At 47.3% G+C, this 12,269-nt stretch overlaps 1 protein-coding gene and 1 pseudogene across 1 annotated transcript in view; both read left to right on the top strand.

Moving 5' to 3' along the window:
• Positions 1 to 2,749, top strand: part of LOC113196690 (KN motif and ankyrin repeat domain-containing protein 4) — a 34,250-nt gene extending 31,501 nt beyond the window's left edge. Inside the window, exon 12 of the mRNA XM_077791297.1 lies at positions 1,654 to 2,749. Coding sequence (XP_077647423.1) covers positions 1,654 to 1,758 — 105 coding nt within the window. The 3' untranslated portion in view covers positions 1,759 to 2,749. The remainder of the gene's footprint in view (positions 1 to 1,653) is intronic.
• Positions 2,750 to 10,330: 7,581 nt separating this feature from the next.
• LOC113177888 (nanos homolog 1-like) lies at positions 10,331 to 11,085 on the top strand (annotated as a pseudogene).
• The last annotated feature ends 1,184 nt before the right edge of the window (positions 11,086 to 12,269 follow it).

The following is a 12,269-nucleotide window of genomic DNA, read 5'->3' as shown; positions in this document are numbered from 1 at the left end:
AACAGGGTGGGCTGCTGAAGATACAAGCCCCTTTCCAAATATCATGAGGTCAGAAGGTCTGGGTTCCCAAGCTCCCTACCAGGGTGCCCTGCGGATGAAGGAGGCAGCCTTAACCTAAAACAGGGCTGTACATCAAAGGCCCAGAGCCCTCTCAGAAGTGACCACCACTACTGCCCAGAAGAGGGCTGAGAGGGGAGGGCTATGGGACTGGCAGGGTGTGAGTTTGGAGAGTTCCTGGTTAGCCCAGATAATCAAGGAGGGAATGTGAGAGTTCTCCTGGGCCCCTTAACCTCTGTCACAGGTAAGAGAGATAAGTGGCCACTTTCTAGAGGTAGAAGAGCCATGGGGTGGGTATGGGGGTGGGTATCTTTTGCTCTTTGGACACCTCAAGAGTGATTGTTAAAAGCACTGACTTTAAAACTCAAAGCCCAGGAGTTTGAATCTGGGTCCAGTGACTGTGCCTTGGGAAGGTCACCTACCCCCTCTGAGCCTCTGTGATGCTCATCTGTAAAATGGGTATAGCAGTATACTATGCCTAAGGCTGTAATGACTACCACCCTTTACTGGACTTCTATGATGTATACAGTTGATGGTCATTGTGATGATTATGACTAATTGAATAGTGACACGAAAACCAAACAGCTGGCACATCAGTGAGTGAGAACCTCAGCATTGACAGGCAGTATCCAGAGAGAATAGGAGGGTGAAGGTTTGGAGTGGGGCAGGGGGTGTCACTCAGTGGAAGGAGACAGGCCTCTGAAGGAGAAGCCAGCTGGCTGCCATACTTTGTTTAGTACAGTGGTTGTCAGGTGCGGGTCATCTTGCCCCTCTGGGGATATTTGACAATGTCTGAAGCCATGTGTATGTGTCACCAGGGGTGCAGGAGTGTTCCTGGCATCTGGTGGGCAGAGGCCAAGGGTGCTCTAAACATTGACGGTGCCCAGGGACAGCAGTGAAGTAAGAGTTATCTGGCCCCAAATGTCAATAGAGCCGCTGGTGAGAACCTGGGCTGGGCGCATACTGAAATCCAAGTGAGTTTAGACAGCCAACCCCCTCCAAGTGCTGGGTGGGGAGGTGCCAGGGCAGCTCTGAGGGCCAGGTCTGCTGCAGGGCAGGGCAGGGCAAGGCTCTAACCTGGAAGGAGGGACATTAATGTTAGGTAGAACATGGAGGCAGGTATCTGCTTTAGCAGAGGTGGGTCAGGGTAGGAAAGCCAGACAGTGTGAGCAGCATGAAGATGGGTTCTAGACCCCACCCGGGGCCAGTCACATGGCTCAGGCTTCCCTCAGGATTCACACCCGAATTGACACCCAGGTGACTTGGGTGAGCACAGTGTCTCCATCCACAGAGTGAGACATTCCAGCGGAAGGCGCCTGGTAGGTACTGAGGCTTGTGCCTGCTGCTCTGCATTTACAGGAGAGGGCAGCCCTTCTGCTCCTGGAGTCTTTCCTGTGGGGGCTCCGAGGCCCAGCATCTCTCATCAACAGTAAACATTTGCTCTCAACACAGAACTCCTGGCAGAGGCACAGGGCACATTCCCTGGGCTACTTGACATAGACCCCTCCACCCCAGGCGTGCCCCCTATCCCCCTCTCTCGCTGGATCTGGAGGCAGATTGGGTACAATTTATTTCTCCTTTCTTCCTCCTCTGTAGGCTGGCCACACCGCTCTGTCCATCGTTCTGCAATCACCGTCCCATGTGGAAATTGCAGGCCTTCTGCGGGCCCACGCAGAGCGGGGCAGGTCCCTGGGGCTGTAGAGGCTGCAGAGGAACCAGCAGCCAGGAAGAAAAGGCTCCTTCTCTGCACTCCTCCTTCGCCCTTGGAGAGGACAGGGTTACAGCCTGAGGGTCGCCCCTCAAGAGAAGAAACTATGTCATATGTACATACATTCCTGTTGTGTAATTCTGGTCATTAGGATGCTTTGTAGTTTATGCCTAAGGCCAAGCCCCAGAACTTCAAGGGTTTCAGAGCAGAGTGCAAGGTACATTAGCTTCCGCCCAAATCCCAAACATCTTCAGCCCTGAATTCCTTGTGACTCTGCCTTGGCAACACCATGTGGCAGGCAGGCAGGAGCACATTCGCACATTAGAAAAGGAATACTTTTTACAAGGAATTTTAAAATGCACTGTCATTTTGTTTTTAATCAAATATATACATATATGTCCCATTGAATATGCATGTCTAGAGAGGATGGCAAGGGTTTGAATCATTCCCAAGAGGACCTTTGGGAAATCACCATGAAGTCAGGTGAAAATGAGCAAGTCCCATTTGGGGCTTGACAAAGAAATCTTGAATTCAGACAAGGTGGGAAGAAGCATATTGGCATCATTGCCAACTATAATAACGCTCTTGACCATTTCTGAGTCATCAAGTGGTTCCAATCTGCCCCTAGAAATGGAATTAATCAGGAAGTCCAAGTCAATGATGTGCATCACAGAGTGGCAGGGTCCAGTTCTATCAGATATTCCCAACCCACGGAGGCAACGAATCCGAGTGAGATCCTGGAGACTGATTATTGTTATTTAGAAGCCACCACATTCATCCATAGCCTCACAGTAATCCCCAGTGCTGTTCCTGTGAGCAAGCATCTGCTGTGAGGTGTCAGGGCTCCTAGCTGAAGAGCCCTTGAGCCATAGCTGCAACAGGAGTGGGTGCACAGGTCAGGGCTCTCCCCGCACTGACCTTTCTCCACTGGACACTTCCTTCTTGAGAATTCCCTGTTCTCTAGCCCCACACATGCATGGCTCATATTCAGTAGCTCACATAGATTATCTATGAATTGTTCTTTCTGAACATCTCTTATGCAAAAAAAAAAAACAAAACCCACAAAACCCCCCTTTATATAAAAAGAAATGAGCCTCCTGCTGAAAACCTGAAAGCATGAGTTTTTCTTGTGGCTGGAATGCTAACTTGCATGGCACTCACTGGGAGAGTCACAAAGCTTCCTGGGACCCTGGGTTCATCATCTCTAAAAGCAGAAATCATCCTACAACCTACCTCCTGGAGGTGCTGCACAACAAACTGCTGATGGAAGTTTTGGAATCCAGTTTATAACCCATAAAGGCTGTCCTCAGAAATGGTGTGGAAAACTTCTTTATGCTATTGTGATTCAAGAGATGCCAAGTCTCAGAGCAAGAGCATTCATGCTTGTTGATGCTGCTCAGAGGTGAAGAGGTTGGGGCAAATAATGAGGGGGAAAATTGCTTTAAATGGATTTATTTTGACCACAAAACACGTTGTTAGAGCACAAAACTACAATTATACATTCTCTGTCCCCATGCTTTGCAAATTTTAATGTGCATATAAATCCTCTGGGACCTTGTTAGAAAGAAGTTAGTCTGGGGTGGGAACTGAGAGTCTGCCTTTCTGACCAGTTTCCAGAGGATGCTGAGGCTACTGGGCTACTCCACAGTTCAGGTAGCAGGGCTCTGGCCTGTCCTTACTATTTGTATATTAAAAGTGCTGCCTCTCAGCCTTCTGTCTCAAAATTTCTGTGCATTTCTCTGCTTTGATTCTTGGGAACTCACAGTGCAGGTCTATATTATTCATTTTTTAATTTCTATAATAACATACCTGAGACAGCCTACTTATGAAGAAAAAGAGGTTTATTTTGCTTACAGTTTTGAAGGCTGTAAGTCTAATCCTCATGGCCCAGGCTTTGGCAAGGGACCTATGACAGATGATAGGAACTCATGGAAGAGGAAGAATCACATCTCGAAACAGGAAGCTGGAGAGCTGGATGGTCTGAGCTCCAGCTTTTCTGACAGCCCCTCATAAAAGAACTAACTAGGGTCCCCCTAGATATACCTCAATTCCTTTCTATGGCACATCCCCAATTGACCTAAAGACCACCCACTAGACCCCTCTTCTTCAAAGTTCCACACCTCCTCCCAGTTCACAGGGGAGTAAGGACTGCACAGTGCTGTGGGAACTGACTGCCAGAGGGAGTCAGGAAAGCTCCCAGAGGAGGCCATAAGGGTGGGTGGGAGCTAGCTAGAGCACTGGGGACAGAGCTGCAGACACTGGACTGGGCACGTGAAAAGGCGTGGTCTGGTGAGCAATGAGAGAACTTCAGGATGACTCTAGTTGTGTGGGAGAAGTGCACAGAGATGAGATTTGGGGGTGAAGTGGGGAGATGTGTCACGTGTTAATCTTAAGAATTAGGACTTGAGCCTGGAACTCCAGAAGTTTGCTTCACAGACCACTTGGAGAATGGAAGCGCTCAGAAAAATGCACATCTGTGCAAAATTTGCTAACTTCAAAGATTCATAAATCCCATGCACCCCCCTGCCAGTCACAGTGGTTCATAGCTATATCCCAGAAACTTGGGAGATTGAGGCAGGAGGTTAGCAAGTTTGAGACCCACCTCAGCAAGTTAGTGAGATCCTGTCTTAAAACAAAAATTGAAAAAGGCCAGGCATGGTGGTGTGTGCCTGTAATGCCAGTGACTCAAGTTCAAAGCCAGCCTCAGCAACTTAGCAAGGCCCTAGGCAACTTAGTGAGATCCTGTCTCAAAAAGTAAAAAAGGCTGGGAACAGGGCTCAGTGGTGAAACCTCTCTGGGTACAATTCCTGGTACAAAAAATAAAATAAAATAAAAAGGGTTGCAAGTATAGTGTGGTGGTAGAGTAGCCTTGAGGTCAAGTCCAGTACAGGGAAGAAAAAAAAAAAAAGCAAATTGCGATGGGCAGTGGGAGCCAATGAAAAATTTCTGAATAATGGGGCCATTTGATCTGATTTACTTCTTCTGATGATCACAGGGGGAGAGTGGAAGCAAAGGGATCAGTTGGAAGGTTCCTATGAGACATTGGGTATAGAGCAATTTGGGTGGGGATGAAGACGGAGCCCAACAGGAAAGGAATCAGGAATTGGGGCATGCCAACATGGGGTGACATACTGAATGGTGGAGAGGTATCAGAATGGGTGACAGGAGAATGGTGGTACCATTGTCCGCCATATCTAGGTTCTGTTCCTCCTTAGTAACACAACTCCCAAATTTTAGCTGGGCACCTAACCACCTAGGGGACAGACTCCATTTCCCAGCCCCCCTTGAGTTTGGTGTGGCCAAGCAACTAAGTTCTGGCTAATGAGGTATTAGCAAGGCAAAGGGTGCAAACTCTGGCTCCTGCATTGACAGTGAAGGGGATGCATTTTCCCACTCCCACTGGCTGGAATGTGGTAACCAGAGAGTTTGATCCATGAAGATGAGGCCCACACCTGAGGGATGATGGAATAGTGAGTCAGAAGCAGCCTCGTCCCCATCCAATCTGCTCTGGACTACTCATTCCCTATTTGATATTTGAGCAAGGAATAATATTCTAACTTGTTTAAGACACAGTACATTTGGATCTCTGTTGAGTTGGACAAATGTCCTCAGCACCCTGTGGCAATCTCAAGGGTCTAATGTTATACCATAAGTGGACTTCATCATTGAAAATCTTAAGAAAGCCTTTTGGAAGGAGCATAATGGCAAAGCTAGGTACGGTGGATGTCTCCTCCTGGTACCAGCCCCTGTTCATGCCCACAGTGGAAGCACTCAGCCCAAAGACCTACAGAAAGGGGTCACCTGGCAGATGCCTGAATACAAACTGGGTCCCCTAAAGTAGCCAGTAAACCAGTGAGTTTGAAATGACGTGGTGTGGAAATCGATGCAAAGCCACTGAATTATCTGAGCATTTTGAACACAAAAACATGTAGAGTTTCAGGCAGTAGCGGTGGATTATTGTCAGAGACTGCAACCACAGAGTGCAAGAGACATGAGGACAGAAGCTGAATTTGCATGAGTAGAGGTCAAGACAAATTGAAGGTAGGAGCAAGAAGGAACTAGGTGTGGGCATCAGATCAAGAGTAAAGAATAAGCTTATTGACTAGCTGCCTCCTGGACTACCTACCAAGTTCCCCTGGCCTGGAAACCTCCCTTCCTAGACCCATTCCTCATCCCAGGAGTATACCTGTAAGCTGCCATGTTCCTACAAGAGAACTAACTTGGATCTGGCCCCAAAAAGGCAGGTACCACACACTACCTGTGCCAATCAGGAACTAGAAGCTGGGATTTAGAATAAGGCTTCAGCCCCCTTCTGGTGTCCAGGTTGTAACATGTGGATCTCAGAAGCTACTGGTGCCAAGGTCAGCCATGTGGGCTGAGGTCACAAGGAACTCTTCAGATGGAAAGACTGGGGCAGATGGGGAGAGCAGAGCAATGGTGAGAAACTACTTCCTGATGTGCCCAGGTCAACCCTTGCTCCATGAAGGCTCCAATGCATACCTCCCTTGCCTTCAGTAACTGCCCTAGGTGAGTGTCTTTCCCATGCCTCCTCTGGGTATGCAGCCTGCAGATGCCAACCAAGGCCTGGTGTCTACTCAGATGTCTCAGGGATTGGATCCCAGTGGGCCACTTGGCCATTCAGGCTCTTGATCTAAAAACTGGGATGGCAGTTCCTCCTCTGTTCTTGCAAGCATTTAATTAGCTAGAGCACTCAGCACAGTGCTTGGCTCAGGGCAGAGCTCCACAGAGAGCTTTCCCTTCCCCTAGACCTGGCCATGTGCTTAGCAGCTTGACTTCCCTAGGTCCGCCAGCCCTCCACATCTGAGGGCTTCACATCTGTGGATTCAACCAACTGTGAACTGAAAGATGTATTTCATGTGTACTAAACACATACAGGCTATTTTTCTTTTCATGAGTCCCTCTACAATACAGTAAAACTACTACTTACATAGCACTTACATTGTATTAGATATAAGTAATGTAGATACATTCACACCTGGATGAAAGGCCATGAATCTACCACACCACCCCTGTTCAGCCTAACTTCCATGTGGACACTTCCCTCTGACTAGCCCACAGGAAGGTCAAATGCAGCATGTCCCAAACCAACATCAACAGCTCAACAAAGGGGGCCCCAGTTAGAGGCCATCTGAGGATTGAGGCAGTATTGGAACGAAGCAGCCACCGTGCAGGGGAAACCTAAAGCCAGAAGCTGCTGGAAACAAATAACTAGAATTATGAAAGTAAATTTTGTGGCTTTAAGCCACACAGTGTGTGGTAATTTGACATGGCTGTCCAAGAAAACTCATAAAAGGGTATTTATGAAAAGGCTGGTCAGCCACAAATTTGAGGGGAAGCATTTTTTCTTTTTTTGCCTATGTGGTAGATCACAAGTTCAAGGCCAAACTTGGCAATTTAATGAGACCGTATCTCAAAATAAAAATAGCTGGGAATTGAGCTCACTGTTAAAGCATCCCTAGGTTCAATCTTCAGACCACCTCCACACATACACTCATATACACAAATTAAAATTTCATGTTTAGGCTTGATTCCCATCCCAAACACATGAGGTGTATGTTATTATTCCAAAATCTGAAAAAATCCCAAATATTTTTAATTCTAAGCATTTCAGATAAGCATCAGAATAGCCAAGCATGTCGACCTGGACACCTTTCAGTCACTTATCAAGACAGTAAAAATAATCCTGAAAACCAGAAACTGATCCCTCACACCACACAACACGGTGATGCCCTTTGAATTCATGTTCCATCATGGGCTAGGAGAGTTGTTCAAGATCTGGACAGACTTTTATCTACTAGAATCCAGCATGGTTTGTATGAGTGTTTGTTGGAGGACATTGGACGACACAGTGACCTTTTCCACATGCTTCCTGGTCTATGTGCAGTCTGGAAGCAAGAGGACTCTCCTGTAGCTTCCAAAGTGATTACCCAGTTGCAGACAGACCAAGTGAGCCAGGCACCCTGGAGCATGCCTGGAATCCTAGAAGCTGAGACAGGAGGATCAAAAGTTCAAACTCAGCCTCAGCAACTTAGCGAGGCCTTAAGCAACTCAGTGAGACCCTGTCTCTCAATAAAATATAAAAAAGGGTTGGAAATATGGCTCAGTGAACAAGTGCCTGTGGGTTCAATCCCTGATACCAAAAAAAAAAAAAAAGAGAGAGAGAGAGAGAGAGAGAGAGAGAGAGAGAGACAAAGAAGAGAAGAAGAGAGCAGGCTTAGCAGAGGTAAATGCTAATGTGCCTGGAAAGATCAAGCCAGGCTGGCAAGCACACAGCCTGGACCTGGAAGCAGACACATGTGGCCCCAGGATCAGACTTGATCTCCTTTCTAATCAGGAATAACTTACCTCCTAGGGTGGAACACTGAGCCTGATTTACATAGAAAGTACTTGGAGTGGAAGGTGAGGTGACTAACATTTATTGAGAGCCCACAGGCATTTGTTAGACATCATTTGCATAGAAAACTTCAACATATTCACAATCCACAATCAAATATTCCCAATATTTAGAGAGACCTCTATTTATAGGAAACTTGAAGCAAGTCTCTAATATGAAGGAAATACTACTTAGTTTAGGTTTCTTCATCTAGTGGACTTTTCTTTGACATAATTTTTTTAAAAAGCACCAGAGGCTGGGGCTATAGCTCAGTTGGTACAGTGCTTGCTTACCATGTGCAAGGCCCTGGGTTCAAGCCCCAGAACCACCAAAAAAAAAAAAAAAAAAAAAAAACCACCAGTGAATATCTTCAACAAGAATGTGCTACCCAGACAGTCAAGGAAAAGTCTGACCTCCCAACAACAGTAAGAACCCCTTCTTTCTAGAACCTACTTCCCATCAGTGCTTCCATTTTGCTCATTAACAGGTTTGGTGCCAGAATGAGGGAGCCCTCCTCTACCAGGAACAGTGTCTCCCATTCTCTCTTCCTCTGTTTTGTCACTCCTCCACCATGTGCAGTGCTAATGCAGTGACTTCCTGAGCTTAGTGCTGCTCTGTCCTGGGCTTCTGCCATGCTGCTCTCCCTGGCTCTCCTCCCCCAGGGCTCCATCTCAGATCCTCTCTCCTCCTACCCATTGAAAAGTTTTCTTTCTCTTTTCTTCTCTTCCCTCCTTTCCCTTAGGGACCCAGAGCCTCTCCAAATACTTTCATCCCAAGGACATCTGTACCTAGGACTCTTCCAAAGTGCTCCTGAGTTCCAGCACACCCTGACTTTGAGAACTGACCTGGCAGGAGTGCCCACCACCCAGCTGTCCACTGCACCTGGTGAACCCCTCTCTGCTCATGGCATCCTGCCCTCAATAGACCCATCAAAAGCTCCCCGCTGCCTACAGAAGTTCTCTGAACTAAAGCCTTGGTTTCACACTCCAATATGGTCTAGCCCAGCTTCCCCACTTCCTATCACCCACCAATCCCAAGTGGGTCACTCCCTCCTGCTAGACTGTGAGGCTCCTTTTCCCCTCCTCTAAGAATTTCCTGTATGGTGTCTTTTGCCTCCTTGATATCTCCATGCCCAGTATCTGCATGTTCCCATCTTGCTCAAGATTCTCTAGTCTTTTGAACATAGGTTCCAAAATACCTTGAAAAGTAGTCAAGTTTCAAAAGGTCATCTCCAGTAGGCATGCTGTCCCAGAAGGTCAACAGATGATGCAGTTGAGCCCATCGATGCTACCCCAAAGAAAGTCACTAACTGCCACTAGAAAATAACAGAAGTGAAAAACAACAACAACAAAACAACAATCCCCACCCAAACCCACACCTCACACACAAAAAAAGAAAATTCACCTATATGAAGAAGTTAAAAAACAAACAAACAAACAAAAAAATGGTCGGAGGAGGTAGTGCACATCTGATATCCTATCGGATCAGGAGCCTGAAGACCAAGGATCATGAGTTCAAGGTCAGCCTCAGAAATTTAGGGAGGCCCTAAGGGACCCTGTCTCTAAATAAAATATTAAAAAGGGTGGAGATATGGCTCAGTGGTGAAGCGCCCTGAAGTTTTATCCCCAATACCAAAACAGAAGAAACAAACAAAAAAACACAATACATTTTGAGCCATGCTTGTTGGTAAATACCTGTAATCCCAGTAACTCCAGAGGCTTAGGCAGGAGGATCCCCAGTGAGGCCAGTCTCAGCAACTGAGACCCTAAGCAATTTAGCAACACACTGTCCCGAATTCTTTTTTAAAAGGGCTGGGGAAATGCTTCAGGGCTTAAATGCCTCGGGGTTCAATCAATCCCCAGTACCACAAAATAAGTAAATAATTAAATCCCCCCAATAGCAGAAGAAAGAGTGCAATAGTGTTATAGGTCAGAAGTTAATGATTAAGAAACTATGAAAATTTAATTTGTAAATATAGAATGTGCATCACTGAACAAGATGAGGATTGATAATAGCCTAAGAAAGAAAAGGGGAAGAAGGAAAAGGAGAGAGCAAAAACACAAAATTAGAAATAATAAAGGGAGCAGCTGGCCAGCAAGCAGGCTCTTCGCATTTCTTCCCTCAGGCCTGCGCCGGCGGCGGGGAGGCGGCGTGAGGCCCGCAGCCCGCCCATGGAGGCTTTTCCCTGGGCGCCCTGCTCGCCCCGCCGTGGCTGCGCCCCGTGCCCTTCAGCTCGTGGAACGACTACCTGGGGCTCACTACGCTCATCTCCAAGGCGGTGGACAGCGAACCACGCTACGGCTGCGCCCGTGGTGGCGGCTCCCCGCCCTCTTGGTCGTCCTTGTCCTGTTGCTCTCCCCACCCCACATGGGGGCCGGGCCCTGGGCCCTGGGGCCGCCGGACTACGACTACAGCGACGAGCTGGGTCCCGGAGCCGCTTCCTGGGGGGCGCACTGGAGCTATGCGCAGGCCCCTGGGAAAATGGTCTGCTGGAGGAGCGCTTCGCCGAGCTGAGCCCGTTCGCAGGTCGCGCCGCCACGATGCTGCTGGGCTGTGCGCCCGCCGCCACCCCCACCCCCGAGGTGTCGCCGGGAGAGGAATGGGCCCCTGCGTGGGCGGCCGAGCCCCGACTGCAAGCTACCTGGGGATGGCCGCCGCCCGGCTGCTCAAACCCGAGCTGCAGGTGTGCGTGTTCTGCCGGAACCACAAGGAGGCGGTGGCCCTACACCACCCACATTCTGAAGCGCCCCTACGGGAGAGTGCTGTGCCCGGTGCTGCGTCGCTACACGTGCCCCCTGAGCGGCGCCAGCGGCGACAACGCGCACACCATCAAGTACTGTCCGCTCTCCAAAGTGCCAGCCTGCCTGCCGCGCGTCCGCCGCCGCACGGCGCTAGGGACAGTGTGCCAGGCGAGAAGCTGCGCTGAGGGCCCGGCGTCCAGTCTGCGGGCTCCTGACGCTACCGCATTCGCTGCCTGCCCTCCGTTTTGTTCTGCGAACGATCTTTCCCTGTTTATTGGAGAGATGCCGAGCTGTCAGCACTGGCTCAACCTGGAACGTCGTGAGGTCAGCTGTGCGGAGAACTGTCAAGCAGATTGAGACTAGACGCTGATTTTTTTTTTTTTTTTTTCTTTTGGAGTGGGATGGATGAGGGGGACTGTGTCTCTAGTTCCTAGTTTGCACACATCCAGGACTACGAAGAAGGCTGGATGTGTATTTCACTAATTGAATATGGCAGCCGAGACGCTGTTTATTTACTGTATATACGTCGACCTATTTTAGATGCGCGTTGGTATGAAATTATCTCTAATCTTAGGTGTTTCGTTTTATGAATGGAGGCACTTTACTAGGTCTAGTATATTTTTTTAATAGCCTCTGAACTGAGCTTAAAACTGACGATTTTATAGAATGTCAGCAAAATGACTATTTTATTGTTTGATGCACTATTTTAGTTGTCCTTAGTTATATTCTAATTCCAGGTGAAGCAATTATAAGCATTATAAGAAGTGAAATTTAATTCTTTTCAGTATTAATTTGGGTGGGTATTCCCTCCTTGTGGCTTGTTTCCGTCCTAACTGGAGGTGTAAAATGCAGTCTGTAGCAGGTAGAATACAGCTCCTTTTATGTACCAGATCTTTTATAACTGAACTAGCAACTAGCCTTTTTCACCTTTAAAAACTGTGCCAAGTCATAATCATATTGTGTATACACTTGGAGATGGTGCTGAAAATAAAAAATAAAAAAAGACAATACACTCAAAAAAAAAAAAGAAAGAAATAATAAAGGGAAACTTGCTCCAATGTAGAGAAATATAAGTACACTTGAGACTGTTACAAATTACTTTAATAAATTTGAAACCCACGCATGGATGATCTTCAGTAAGCATGTGTATTCAATAAGCAATTGTATTAGATTAGAAAAAAATACAAAGCATAAAGAATAAGAAAGAAAATTTTAGAATTCTCCTCAAAAACTCTAGACTGATGTAATTCTACATGCAACTCTTTAAATAGTCAAAGAATAGATATTATGTGCATTCTAAACTATTCAAAACAATACAGCAATAAAGGAACCATCTTAATGGACTTTACAAAAATCAACATGTCACTCA

The sequence above is a fragment of the Urocitellus parryii genome, chromosome 11, assembly GCF_045843805.1.
Source record: "Urocitellus parryii isolate mUroPar1 chromosome 11, mUroPar1.hap1, whole genome shotgun sequence".
Classification (NCBI taxonomy): Eukaryota; Metazoa; Chordata; class Mammalia; order Rodentia; family Sciuridae; genus Urocitellus; species Urocitellus parryii.
The sequence above is the reverse complement of the archived record's forward strand: the minus strand, read 5'-3'. Positions and strand labels throughout refer to the sequence as shown.